General features: G+C 56.4%; 1 protein-coding gene across 1 annotated transcript; it reads left to right on the top strand.

Annotated features, from left to right (window-relative positions):
- The first annotated feature begins 2,152 nt into the window (after positions 1-2,152).
- Positions 2,153-13,401, top strand: TRARG1 (trafficking regulator of GLUT4 (SLC2A4) 1). The gene is made up of 3 exons (XM_039720981.1): positions 2,153-2,574; positions 7,653-7,785; positions 8,330-13,401. Exons 1-3 carry the CDS (start codon positions 2,185-2,187, stop codon positions 8,335-8,337), a joined length of 531 nt encoding a protein of 176 aa, XP_039576915.1. The 5' UTR covers positions 2,153-2,184; the 3' UTR covers positions 8,338-13,401.
- Positions 13,402-14,427: the final 1,026 nt, after the last annotated feature.

Genomic DNA, 14,427 nt, shown 5'->3' with positions numbered 1-14,427 from the left:
CGCTCCGGCCGAGTCCCGTGGAGGGGAGGAAGGGGGAATTTTACTGGAAAAGGTCCCTTTTGTGCCTTCCCTCTGGCTTGGAGAGCCTGGACCAGCTGCGAGGGCTCCCTCCTGCCCAAGGCTCAGCAAACTGGAATTGCTGCAGGAATCAGGCAGGGATTTACAGCCCACACACCACAGCTGGCAGGTTTTTGGACAGGACATTTTGCACCGTGTGATTCCCACAGTGCTGAGCCCTGCAGAGCTCCTCCAGCCCCTCTGCTCCCACCCCAGAGCTGCCAACATTCCAGTGGCACTCTGAGCTCTCTCCCTGCCTGGGACACGTGCTGGAAGAACCATCCCAGCCTCCTGCTGTTGAGCACCTGGATCTCCTCCTCCTTCCTTAATCCCCGCTGGGACAGGGGAGCAGGTCCAGGAGCAGAGGAAAACTGGTGGCAGCCAGGAGAGAGAGCTCTTTGCTCAGCAAAGGAGCCTCTTTAAAGTGCTGATGGCGTGAGGCACCGGCTTCAGCCTCTGACAGGTGCTCCCCTCGCCAGGGGAAGGCCTGCAGCCACATCCTCTGAAGGAATCCTGCTTCTCCTCCAGCTCTGGGTGCCTCTCCCTGCTCGGGCTCTCCCTGGAGCAGAGCATGGCCCTGCCCTGCCCTGTCAGCAACCATCAAAAGGGGAGTGAGAGCCCAGCTACAAGAATGTTTCAGTGACACCCTAACTGAGGAAGGAACCCTCCTCCCCCTCCCGAATTTGCATGTCCCTGTTTTTCCCACACCAGCCTTGGTGGTCAGCCCAAGCGAGGCAGATGGAAACAGATGGTCCCAGAGGCAGGAGTGGAAGGGAAGCAAAACCCCGTGAGACCCCCCCGAGCAGGGTCACCCGCTGCTCTCAGATCCACATTCACAAACTGCGGCTCCTAATTCTCTTTGGAGGCTGCGGGATGGGACAAGGCTCCGGGCAGGGCTGGGCAGCAGGTCGCGGCTGGCAGAGGGCTCTCCGGGCACCTCTCAGGGAGGCAGAAGGTGCTGGGTCTGCCCCGTAGATGGCACTCACTGCCAGGGAAACCCCTAGCAAATTTGGAACTGAAGCATAATACACAATGTGTGGAAAACATCTTTTTTTTCTTTTCTTTTTTTTTTTTTTTTCCGGGAATTCAGGCTCTGAGGGTTGTTTTAGCCTTCCCTCACATCATCCCTGCTCCCGAGGATGGAGAAGATGGAACTCACACTGCATCAGCACCCTTTTTTGCTCTGCAGGTCCTGTGTATGCCACTGATCTGGTGTCCCTGTCCCCAGCTGTGTTGTCACCACGGTCACCCACGCGCAGGGCGAGCTCAGCACGGCATGCCCAACCCTGTGCCCGGGGAATGATGCTTTCCCAGAGCGGCTGGAGCCAGAGGTGCCACGGGCACCCACACAGTGCCCAGACCCCTCCGTGCAGCCCTGCCCAGACCCAGAGCAGCTCCAGCTCTGCCCAGACCCCTCGGGGCAGCCCTGCCCAGACCCAGCGCAGCTCCAGCCCTGCCCAGACCCAGCGCAGCTCCAGCCCTGCCCAGACCCAGAGCAGCTCCAGCCCTGCCCAGACCCAGCGCAGCTCCAGCCCTGCCCAGACCCAGCGCAGCTCCAGCCCTGCCCAGACCCAGAGCAGCTCCAGCCCTGCCCAGACCCAGCGCAGCTCCAGCCCTGCCCAGACCCAGCGCAGCTCCAGCCCCTCTCCGCAGCCATGAGGGGCTCGTGGCTCTGCTCCGTGCCGCATGTCCCCCACCTGCCCGGGGAAAGGCTGGCAGCCAGCAGGGCTGTGTGCGCCCTCGGCATCCCCCGCTCCTCCGGGGCTGGAGGCGGCCCCGAGCCCCGGCGGCACGGGCGGAGCCCGCTCGGGGCTGGGCTCTCACGTAGCGCTGCAGCGGAGCAGAGCCCGTGGGAGCCCCGGGAAGAGCTGGGGGTCGGTGGGGCGGGACAGAGCCTTGGGCCGGGCCGGGCTGAAGGCGGCGGGGACTCCCGGTGTCTCCGCTCCGCCCCGCAGCATCCCCGGGGGCCGCGGCGCCGCACGCAGCGGGGCGGGCGGAGGCCGGGCGCGGTGAGGGGGCGAGGGGAGCGGGGGCCGGGGACACCCCGGGGGCGGTCCGCGGCCCCGATCCTGCCCCGGGGGCCGAGCCGGAGGAGGGGGGCGCTGCCGGAGCCCGCTCCGCCGGGCCATGGCCAGCACCGGCTCCGCGCCCGGCGGCGCCGGCCCGGGCTCGGGCACGGCGCTGCCCACCCGCTTCCAGGAGACCGAGAAGCTGCTGTCGGCCACGGAGGGCCGGGAGGAGAAGGGCCTCCGCGGCTCCAAATCCTTCACGGCAGCCTTGCCCGGCGAGACGGAGCGCAACGGGCACGGGCTCGGTTACAAGTCGGTGTCGGTCGGGCACCTGGAGGCGCCGCCGCTGTCGCCGTCCCGGCTGAGCCTGGGCAGAGCCTCGTCCACGGCCACCAGCACGGCGGCCCCGGAGCAGGGCCGCCCTCGGGACTACCTGGTGCTCGCCATCTTCTCCTGCTTCTGCCCCGTCTGGCCCATCAACATCGTGGCTCTCGTCTTCTCCATCATGGTGAGTGCGGCACCCGCCCGGTTCGCCCCCGGCTTCCCCCGCCGCCGCCCCGGAGCTGTCCGCGGTGCTGCACCGCGGCACCGGCACCGGCACCGGGCCGGGAGGAGCCGCTGGGCTCCCGCAGCGCCCGGCGGGGCTCGGGGGGCTGTGCCGCCCTGCTCGGCTCCCGCAGCGCCCGGCGGGGCTCGGGGGGCTGTGCCGCCCTGCTCGGCTCCCGCAGCGCGCTCTGTGCGGGTCCGCGGGGCGCGGGCGGGCGGAGGAGGGCGGGGAGCGGCACCGAGCCCGGGGCAGCGCGGGGAGGCGGCGGGATGGAGATGGAGATGGAGATAGAGATGGAGATGGAGATGGAAAAGGAGGCGGCGGGATGGAGATGGAGATGGAGAAGGAGGCGGCGGGATGGAGCTGCGGGAAGGCGGCGGGATGGAGATGGAGAGGGGGTGGGATTCAGGGCAGGGCTCCGGGAAGAGCCGTGGCTCCGGGAAGAGCCGTGGCTCCGGGAAGCGCGGTCCCTGCCGCCAGGCAGCGGTCCAGAGCCGCTCGGCGGGCTTCCCCGGCAAGGAGCCGCGGGGAGAAGCACTGAGCAGGGATCTCCCTCCGCCCCTCCGAGCCCAGCCCTGCAGCACTGGGGAGACCCTGGCTGGAGGCTGGTGCCCGGCCTCAGGCACTTCAAAGGGATAGGCTGCACCTGCAGCTCCTTTAGGAGCCCTGGAGGAGGAATTTTCCTCCATTGAACATCCCCCACACCCCAGCAAACACACCAAGAGCCGAGCAGGGGAGAAGGAAGCCAGCCCAGCCTCCCACCCGTCTCGGGTACAGGTGGCTCAGGCAGCACAGCCCAACGAGCAGAGCCACCCCCTTCCCCAGCAGATGCTGCTCTCTTGTACACACCCAGCACCCTCCATGCCTTTGATTTGCAACAAAGGCAAATCTTTTCTTTGAAGATCAGCTCCATTACCTGCCCACCACGCAGAAATTCACTGAGGGGCACCTGCAGCCAGCACTTCCCCCCAAAACCACCAACAACTTGAAGGCAGGCACGGGCACTTGCCACAAAAAGCCCTCTAGGGAGACCAATTTCCATTTTGAGGAGGAATCATGGTTTCTGCCAGTGCCAGCTGTCATCTGCGTAGCACAGTTGTGTGGCACAGGCTGTTTAGGCAGCAGCCAGGGAAGCCAGCCAGCCCTGTCTGGCTTTGCACTGCAAGAGAGGGAAAGCAGCTGGCTAGTGCAGATCCATGGTAATCAGCAAGGGCTCTCACGGGGATTTGCCAGCCACATTAGCCTCCATGCACAACAGATCCTCACGCTGTCCCTTGCAGTTGTCAGAGCCTCCAGGGGGGTGGGGGAGTGCCTTGGGCCACACCAGCCCCGTGAGGGAGAAGAGTTAACAGTGGGAAAACAGCAGGAGCTGGTTCTGGCTGCCAGGCTGAGAGGGACAGGGGTGTGGTGACTGTCACACCCAAGGGGAGGCAGGAGCAGCAAGGCAATGAGAGTATTGGGCTGCCCTCTGCTTCCAAGGCCACGGGCAGCACTGCCCAGGGCTCATCCAGAGCTGGGCAAGGGGGGCAGGAGGTGCTTTCAGCTGAGCTTGTTCTCCAGGACAAGGTTAATGGCACACACAGCACTTTAGTGGCCAGTGCCCATCTTCTGGCCCCTGCACAGTCGCCCCTGCACTCTCTGTCCTGTGCTTTAATTAATTATTACAACCCTTTCTAGTCCTGGCCCTGCCTGCACCATCACCTCCTCCACACACAGGGACCTCCACAGGCACCAGCAGAGCAGGATGAGGAGTGATCCACCCTCCCTGAGGAAGCAGGGAACATCTGGCTGGGTCCTCTGCCAGCAGGAGCAGCTCTCAGGGCACGGGTTGATGTTTCACCTGCTTACAGCAGGGGGAACTGAGCTCCCAGTGACCCCAAGGCTCCCCCAGCCCCAGATCTTCTCTCAGACTAGAGCCCTGATCATGCACAGATCTGAGCAGGAACCAGGATTTTGTGATTCCCATCGCCTGGGGAAACAGGAGGACCTTTCCACAATGTGCTGACATCCCTTTAGCTCTGCAATTGTGCTTTTCTTTCCTGAGTCAAAGCTTTGTACATGAAAGCTTTTCTTTTTTTCCTGGGTAATAAGCAGCGTCCAGAGAGGAAAGTAAATGAATGCTTTTGAGCTTAGTGTCTCATAAATCATTTTACAAAAGCTGCTCTCACATCCCAACAGGGCCTATGGCCAGAGGTGGAAAAAACCCTGCTCCAGCCCCCCCAGCCTGCTCCTGCTAACACTGCTTTCATGGAAATTAATTACCTGGAGGCTTCTCCACGGACTCTTGGATGTGTTGTTCTCACCAAGTGATGATCTGGCTGCTCTAAAGGGCTCAGGTCACTCCCCAGGAGAGGGAGTGGGGCTGGGGGACAAGGATGTGTCCATCCCCTGGGATCCATCTCCCAGGAGTGCAGGGTAGGGCTGGCTGCCACATACCCGCCCTACACTCCTGCTGTGAATCCTTTCCTCTGCCCACCAAAGCACGTCCCAGAGTACAAAAGACTCCAAATAAATGAAGGGAAATGAAAAAATCCAGCCAGAACCACCACACAGTTACATCAAGGGCACTTCTGCACAGCACTTGGTATCCAAAATAAATTCTGTCATTGCCAGAACATGTGGGAGAAGTCAGACTGTCCTCACCCATCACAGTCCTCTGTCTCACTCTGGAGTTGAGTGATGCCTCTCTTGGAATATTTCCTTCAACAAGAACAGAAGTGTCCGGGGTTAATGATTTATTCTGGGTAATTGGTGGACGGCAGCAGGGAGCATCCAGAGCCAGTCCATCAGCTGGGAAAGATTGCAGGAAAGAGGATGGGGTGATTTGTCTTCCCCATCCCTGGGACCAGCACAGGAAAGTAATTTCCTTCATTTGCAACAAGGCCACTTAGGGGAAAAAAAAAAAAACCAAAACATTTTGAGCAATAACTGGAACAAATAGCAGTGGGAAACAGGTAAAATGAATAACTCCTGAGTCACCCAGCCTCACCTGGCCCAGGGGGGCTGCACAGCAGCACCCACTCCCCAGGCCCTGCAGATTTTCCAGCTCTGGGCTGGAGCAGGGAGTCCCTTGGCACTCACACAGTGACTCAGTCCCCCTGAGCCCTCGAGCCTTTTGGAGATGTTCTGCCTTGGTGAGCCTCGATTAATAAACAAGATGTTAATGTTTTTATGTGGAGAGCAAAACAGGGAGTTAGTGATACTAGAGAGCTATAATCAAACTGTTTCATGCTGATTAATAATATATGTACAGTACCAAATTCTTGCTAAACACCCCATGCCAATGCTGATGTGTTTCTCATAATTGTTGAGGATAAACGAGCAGCAAACACTTCCAGAAGCTGTAGTGATAAATATGTTGAATCCCTCAGCCTATGTATTTCGCCTGGAAGACAGCTAAAACTGCAGATTTCACTGCAATCTAACCCCCACCCTGCCAAAATATTACACTTGTTACAAAAACCAGAGAGACCAAATCCCCAGAGCTGGAGCTGCCAGCGAGCAGGGCAGGGATCCTGGGCTCTGCATCCTCCCCTTCTCTCACCACCAACCCATGAGGCTTCATTCTGTCACCTCCTGTTCTGGGATGAAAATAGCTCTTGGCTGCATCCCCTCGCTTCCAGAGTGGGTCTGGCAAAGCTGCTGAGAGCAGGAGGAGCAGGGTCCTGAGCCCTCCTGTGCCACTGCTGGGGACAGCGATGCCCAGGGTGGCCCCGAGTGGGGCAGGGTGCTGCCAGGGGGCAGAGGAAGCAGCCACCCGCCTGTTTGAGGCTCTGCTGTGTTATTTTCCTGGTGACACAAGCTCAAAGGAGCCCATGGAAACCTCCAAAGGTGTGTTTTTCCTGCGGAGCTGCTGCCCATGCACAGCCTGGGCTGGGGATGTTTTGGTGCTGCCAGGAGGAGGTGGAATTAAAGCAGGATGAATGGGAAACGGGGCAGGAACATCAAGTGTTGGTTCAGATTCTCTGTGATGTTTCATGATTATTGCTGGAGCTGGCCTAGACCTCCCTGATCTTAATTTTTTAATTTTTTTTTAACATGAAGAACATGTTAAATATAAATTTTAACCTTTTTTTTTTTTAACATGAGGAATGGGATCCTTTTCATCACAGCTATTTCCTAGATACACATTTTTTGAAAGGAAACTGGGATTGCTTTAATCCACTTCCACCTTTAACTCATTTTAACTAGTACACTTGTTTGTTTTGTTGGTTTTTGTTTTTTAAACTGAGAATTTCCCAGTTTAGCAGCCGTGCTCCAAAGGGAGGAGCTGGCACACAGCACAGGGCTGCGGGAGCTGCTGGCCCCACAGCTTGCTCCAGATCCCCTCTTCTCCTCCAAGGCAGCTTGGCTGGGGATGGTCTGGCCAGGGGAAGGAGCCTTTAACCCATGTTAAAGTGTTAAATACATAAAAGCAGCCCCAAAGGAGGAATTTCTGCTTCAAAGCAGATAAATCATCAGTAAAACCCCACTCCCAGTGAAGTTTAGGGGGGTTTTGCCCAAATCCTCTATTGGATCAAGGATGCTGGGCTCCCTTCTCCCCCTGTCCCTGGGCTTCCCTTTCCCCTCACTCCAAGCTTTCCCAACCACCTTAAAATGTCACCAACAGGCCTTAAAACCCCTCACCCGCTTTTCCTCCCCCAGAACCCCTTCCCAATGGGTTTTGGGGGTGGCAGAAGGGCACTGCACAAACCTGGGGAGGATTTTGGTCCCAAGGGCTGGGCTGGCAGCAAGTGCTGACACACGGTGAGTAATTCCACCCCAAGCCCTCTCACAGCTGCCCGAGTGCTGAGTGCTGGGTGCTGCCCCAGCCAAGGGCAGGATGCCCAGGAGCTCCTTTCCAGCAGGATCAGGAGCCCTGCCCCCAGCAGTGATGCTTCTCCCTCACCAGGAATCCTCATTTTTTTTGTTCGTAAACCAAGTGATCGCCAATTAAAGGAGCAGGAAAGAAAAACGGGGCTCAGTTTGGGGTTCTACAGCCAGGGAGTCACCCCTAGAGCTGCCGCCCCTCTCAAGGGACTGCTTTTGTGTCTCCCCAGTCGAGGAACAGTGGCCAGCAAGGGGACACGGACGGCGCCCGGCGGCTGGGGCGCATGGCCAGGCTGCTCAGCATCGTCTCCATCGTGCTGGGGACCATCATCATCGTGCTCTACATTTCACTCAGCGTCAGAGGTAACCCTTCCTTCTCCTGCCCTCAGCCCAGCTCCAGCAGGAGCCTCACCTGGCTCCCAGCTCCAGCCCAGGGGCTGGGATAGACCTGCTCCCATTCCCAGCCTGAGGGCAGCGGGAGGGCGCTGGCTCCAGCTTGGGTTGAGCATCACCAGCTGCACACACACAAGTGAAAAACACCTCAGAGAATGGGCTCCTTCCAGTAGAAACACACACTGCCCAAATGGCCAGCGTGGAAAGCCCTCCCTGTGCTGTCCAAAGTGCCCTGGTGACCACACAAGGTCTCCCTGGTGAAAGGTCCCACCCTGGCAAAGCCTGTGGTTGGGTTTGGAAGAGTGGAGTGCTGTAAAACCAGAAAGGTTTCAGGACACAAATCAGAAATACAATCCCAAAATGTCTTGGGAACTTCCCAAGCACAGCCCCACCTGCCAAACCAGCATGATCAGCACAGCTCAGGCAAAGAGGGGCCTCAGAAACACCCAAAGGAGGGGAAGGGGAACATCTGCTGGCTGCTGGAAGCTGCCCTAAGCCACTCTTTCTTTTACAGGTTCCTAGAAGAACGTTTCAGCATGCAAATACCTTGAAGAGGAGGAAGACAACTTTCCTTTTGGGGTTTTTACTTTCAGCCTTGCAACAAAACAAAAAAAATTGTCAGAGTGTAGGTGGGCAGCCCTAGACAGGCTGCTCTGGAGCGCCGTCGGAGGGAACGCATGCTTCGATTCACCGCCTCTGGGGAATGAGCCTGGCCGAGGGACGGGATAAAAACCACCCTGGGGAGCAATGGGAGAGGCCACTGAGGAGAGGAGAAAGGGGAAATCCACTACCTCATTCCCCTCCAGCAGAACTCACGGAGTGGGGAGACAACTAAAGTGCAAGAGGAGGAGAGAGTCTCCAGAAGGAAGCTGGCTTTGGAAGGAAACCACAAGGCGAGAACGGGACGTTTTTGAGGAGTCCTCCTGAGAATTATTTTGGCACAAGTCGCTGGATTTTTGGGGGGTTGTTGGTTTTTAAATCGCCGAATTCTCTGTCTCTACAACAAAACAAAGCTCAAACTGCCATCGGGAGCTGAGAGCTGTTCCACGGAGGAGGAGGGAGAGCAGAGCTGCAGCAGGAGCACGGCTCTGCTCCCGGCGAAACGCAGCCGCCAGAGCTGGAGGACGTGGTGGGTGCTTTTGTATTTTTGATGAAAAAAAAAAAAGAAAAAAAAAAAAAGAGAAAAAAAAGAGACAATGACCATTTGCATGCCTTTGGGAATGTTCTCCATGTCTGTTCCTACGAGCTGTTTTATCACTTAGGGCAGATCTCAGAGCTGGCAGAGGAGGATGTTGCTGCATGAGTACCCCGGACTCCTCCTCACCCCCATCCCGTGGTGGGCTTTTTAAAGGAAGGCAAAATCAGGCATTCCCTGTGCACCCAGAGGGAGGTTAACACCCCTGGCACTGAGACAAGAGCCTGGTTAATGCCCAGCAGCAGCACCAGGGCACGGAGAGCCCCTTCTGCCCACTCACACCCCGATGTCACGGCACGCAGAGGCTTCAGCGTGGTCCAGCCCCCACCACTGCCAGTGCTCATCCCCCCGACCCTCTGGGGCTTCAGCTTAGGGCCTTCCAGGAGATTTCCAGGGGCATGGAGGAGTTTTAGGCTCCTGCTCCTCTCCTTGCACCCCTCACACGGCTCTTCTGCAGCTCTGAAAATCCCCGGAGCTGCCTGGGGTGTCAGTTCTGCGAGTCGTCGTATTGTTTTTTAATGTTTTGTATGTAACACAACAAGAAAACAGACTCTGCTCCTCCCGCTGTGTCTGTAGGTACCACAGGCCCTGCCATGTCTTCCACAGCCCACAGATCCCTCAGCCCATCCCGTGGGACCCAATCCCCTGGAGGCTCCAGCAGCCCCAGCCTTCTCCTCCCCACTCTGCCCTCATTGCTGGGGGGACTCTCTGGGCTTGGCCCTCTACCCACCCTCCCAGACTATGCAAATCTCCACTGCCTGTTGTTTCAGCCAGGCTTTGTCACTTGTGGCCACGTCCATTGGCTCCCTGAGTCTCTTTGATCCAAACTTTGGGGACGCAGCACCAAGAGCTGCACTGCCCGACCTTTCTGTGCTCTCCAGCTGACACCCTGTGACCTGAAAGCATGGACTGGCTGAGAAATGCTGTCCTGCAGGGCACTTCTGCTCCCTGACCCCAATCTCCTGAAAAACACCCCAAATTTAGAGCAAATTCAATGCTTCCCAGGGCTTGTCTACATGGAGAATGCACCAAAAGAAACCTCACACCATGGGAACTGCTTGGCACTGACTCCTGGGCTCTGAGTGGGCACATGGCTTAGCCCAGGGTAGGGGTGGGGTGTAAATCCACGCTGTAGTTACTCTGTAGTAACTAATGTGCAAAGCCACGGGCATCTCTGTGAAAATTCTCCTGTCACCTTCTTGATTGCTCCTCTTTCAAGTGGTTTTTTTTCTCTAGATGTTTGAATCCAGGGGGTGAGAGAGCCAAATCCCCCAGACACTCTGTCAACGTTTTTCTCTCCCCCAGAGGGATGCCAGGGGCTCACAGCAATAGCACACCACTACAGCACTTTCTCAGGCTCCATTCCCATCCAGCCCTTTGCCAGCACTCCATCACAGACTGCTGGCAGCTAAAATGGACCAAATCTGCAACTTTTCTTTTGCAATTTATCTTTTTTGTGAGTTCAGCAAACAGGGACTGCTGAGCATTGCTGGGTGGGAGCTCCCTCCTCCATCCTCTGTCCAGGAACTGCCTCTTTTCCTCCTGAGCCCTTCAGAAACCCTCCCTTGGATGTTCAAACTTTCATCTTATGGCTACTGAAATCCCATCAATTTCCCCAAATGTTTCCCTCTTTAACTCTTGGACTCAAAAGCTGCTTGCTGGGGAGCACATGGGGTTTTTTTGGAGCTACATAAGGGCAGTGCTGCCTGTCCCTGATTTCCTGCCCTTTGCTCTTGGAGCTGCTGGAATTCAGCTGATGGGAAGAGCCCAGGCTCCTCCTTGGGCAGGAAGGGCCTTTTTTCAGGGAAAAGTGCTGGAGGCAGTTCTAGGACTTGAGAGCACTGAGCGTTTATTAAGTAAGGATTTAAATGCTCTTTTATCATTGTATAAAGCCTTTCATCTAAAGTGCTTCTCTGCATCCAAAGGATTAAACCCTGCCACCCCCCACGAGGTGGGTTCACATTACTGCTCTAATTGCAGGGATGGCAAATGCTCAGGCACTCCCAAACCAACCCCCTTTCCTTCCTCCTCCTTGAAGATCCATCTATGAGCACAGATTTCCTTGGAATATGGGGTTTTTGGGTTTTTTTTTTCCAGTGGGATCTAAACAAACTGTGCCCCACTGTGGTTCCAGGTGGGATTCCTGCAGCCAGAGGAGGAGGGGGCTTTGTGAGGCAGCTGCAGTGCTCCTGCCAGGAGAAGTCCCAGGCCAGGGCAGCACTGGGCAGTGGAGGCACCAGGATTCCCCTGGATGCAGGAGAAGGCAGAAGATTTCCCCAAAAGCCCCAGGGTGATGATTTGTTTGTGCATCCTGTCTCCTTGGAAGGCATGGGTGATGTTTTGCTTCTCACCTCACTATTAAGTCTAACAAAAGAGAAGAACTAAGACACTTTAATCCCTTTAATTCTAAAATCTTCCTGACTAGATACAGTTGTACTGCACCCTTGAACTCAGATTTTTTTTTTATCTTATCCTGCATTTAAATCCAGAGGAAAGCTTCTACAGTTATCCCTGACAAAATATTTACTCTGCTTGTAACCTGCCTCTGCAGTGCTGGAGGAATTAACTCTCCAGGGACACCCAGAGAGTCCCTTTCTCTCTCTGCTCCCCCACCAACTTCTCCACACATTTTGCAGCCTGTTTTGCAAAGTTTTTGCCTCTTTGCTCTCCCCATCCCCCACGGTTTTATCCCCTCTGTGGCTCTTTTTGGGTGGAATTTCCTGATATTTGTGAAGGAGGAGGCTGCAGAGCCCCCAGCCCTTGGCACACACTCTCCTGGGCAGGGTTACAGTGAGGGTGATGATGGCAGAACTTCACCCCGAGGCCACCAGGCACAGTCACCCCTTGAGAACGTCCCCCTTAAGGGAACTGTCCTTATCTCAGCTTTCAGCACACGGCAGGGCAGCCACCAAAGCTGTGCCACGAGCCCTTTCCCCCCCAGCCCCACCCAGCAGCCCAGTTTCTCATCCCCCAGCTCTTTGCCACCTGCTGCAGCCTCCTCTGAGCACACACATCAGAATTCTCCGTGTTTGCAGCTAAAACAGGCACAAAATCCTGGCCAACCTCTCCCCCCTGGTGAAGGAAAGGTGAGGGCACCGTGACAATCCAGCTCTACCTGCCAGGGAAGCTGAGCTGGTGGGAGGAGAGCTCTGAGGGGATGGAGAAGGTGGGGATGTCTCTAAATGCAAGCTGGAGTGGGAGTTCCCATCCACAAGTGTGTCAGGTCCTGGTGGGGTGGAAATCCACGGGAAGGATTCTCCCAGCAGAGCTGGGGCTGCTGGCACCTCCCTGGCACTGCTGTCCTGGATTCTTTGCCAGGGTTTGGGGCAGAGCTGGGCTCTGGGGTGCCCCAGAAGGGCTGCTGGCTGCTGGATTGAAGCTTCAAGCTGAACCAGCAGCAACCTTGGCTTGGTTTTGGAGCAGCCCTGGTGGGATGCAGTGAGCCAGGGCCAGGGAAGGGTGGGGTCAGACCCCAAAGGGATCTGAGCAGCACCAGGGGGAAGAAATCCACCAAAGTTTGCTGTGTTCAGGATGGGTTTGGTTTTCCTGTTCCAGTTCCCTGCTGTGTCCCTGCTCTGTGCTGGTTTTGGTGCCTCCAGAGCTCTCCTGGTCCCACAGCTTCTCCTCCCTCCCCGTGTCCCTCCTTTCTCCAGGACAGCTCTGGCTGTGCTGAGATCTCAGCTCGGGGCTCAGGCAGCTCTGAGCCAGCCCCAGCCCCACACAGAATTCTCCATGTAGACAGAGGGAGCAGCTCCTGCCTGTTCTGGGAAATGGAATCCCCGTTTCTGCTCACCTGAGCCCCGGGAGGCTGCAGGAGGCACCCCCAGGCTGGGCTCACCCTGTCCCTTTGTCACAAACCACAGCCAGGGCTGCCCTTTCAGCTGAAATTATCCCCATTTAAGCTCGTTTTCCTTTCCTTGCCTTTAATTTTGGCAAAAACCAGTCAGGTTTGGACTGAAAAACTCCCCTGCTTGGGCACAGTCCGAGGGGGGCGGGGGGACAGGAGCCTTTTCAAAGTGGGAATATTTGTAAAGCATTTGCTGACACCAGTAGGTAGCAAAATTCCAACCTATAAATACCCATCCAGGATAAGAAACGTCAGAAAGGGAGCGTGTGCAGGATTCACCAAGGCAGCCCTGCTGCCACCTGGGAGCCCTTGGAAGGTGCCAGGATTTGATCCTTGGCATGGAAGTGCAGGGTCCATCCCCCCACTGGGAGAGCCACAGCTCACACACAGCATGAACACACCAGGAATTGCAGCTGGGTGCTTCTCTTTGCTGACAAATGTTTCTTTTTCTGCAGGATGGTATGGTATATCTTATATACTTTCTTTGTATTTCTTGGCATGAGAAAAAAAAAATTAAAATGTAACATGCATGGTCAAAGCTGAACTGGTTTCTTCTGTCTAAATGGGAAAAAAAAAAATTGTCCAAGCTACTCATTCAGTGATTGCTTCACACTCTGAGAGCAACCAGTTGGTATTTTGGGTGCAGTGGGTTGCAAATAATATGTACAGGCAAAGAGTAAAGAAAACAGCACAAGTCAGAGCAGGGAGAGGTGCAGACAGAGCAGCCTCGTGCTGGTTTTAACCAAAAACACTTCCCAGGAGTATTCCCAACCAGACTGGCAGGCTCTGCTGACTGTCACAGCCACCAGCAGGGTTTATTTGTGTTAATTGGCAGTCAGGGTGGCTGATCCTCACTGGAGCTGAGCTGCACAGCTTCACCCAGCTGCATCCCAGAGCTCTCCCCTCTCTCTCATCCCTGCATTCCCTGGGAAGGAGAGGCAGCCCAGTGCCAGCCCAGCCTGCAGGAAGGGAGCCTGTCCCACGCTGCAATCCCTGCTCTGTGCAGGGCCTGAGGAGGGGGCACAGCCCCTCAGGTGCCCCAGCACAGCTCCTGCCTCTCCCAGCCAGGGCAGTGCCACCAGCAGCAGCAAGGATGGAACACGAGGCTTGCAGGGCCCTGCTGACAGACACAGCATCCCCTGGCACCCTGCCTGCCAGGGGAAGGCACAGGTGAAACCTGCACAGGTGAAACCTGGACTGGTGAATTCTGCACAGGTGAAACCTGCACAGGTGAATCCTGCAGAGCTGAATCTTGCAGAGGTGAAACCTGCACAGGTGAATCCTGCAGAGGTGAATCCTGCAGAGGTGAAACCTGCAGAGCTGAATCCTGCAGAGGTGAATCCTGCACAGGTGAATTCTGCAGAAGTGAATCCTGCAGAGGTGAATTCTGCAGAGGTGAATTCTGCAGAGGTGAAACCTGCACAGGTGAAACCTGCACAGGTGAATCCTGCAGAGGTGAGTCCTGCAGAAGTGAATTCTCAGACAGAGGTGAATTCTGCAGACAGGTGAATCCTACAGACAGGTAAATCCTGCAGGCAGAGGTGAATTTTTCAGGCAGAGGTGAATTCTC

This window comes from Passer montanus, unplaced genomic scaffold, assembly GCF_014805655.1.
Source record: "Passer montanus isolate IOZ18808 unplaced genomic scaffold, ASM1480565v1 scaffold44, whole genome shotgun sequence".
Taxonomy (NCBI): domain Eukaryota; kingdom Metazoa; phylum Chordata; class Aves; order Passeriformes; family Passeridae; genus Passer; species Passer montanus.
This window is presented reverse-complemented; position numbering and strand designations above follow the sequence as displayed.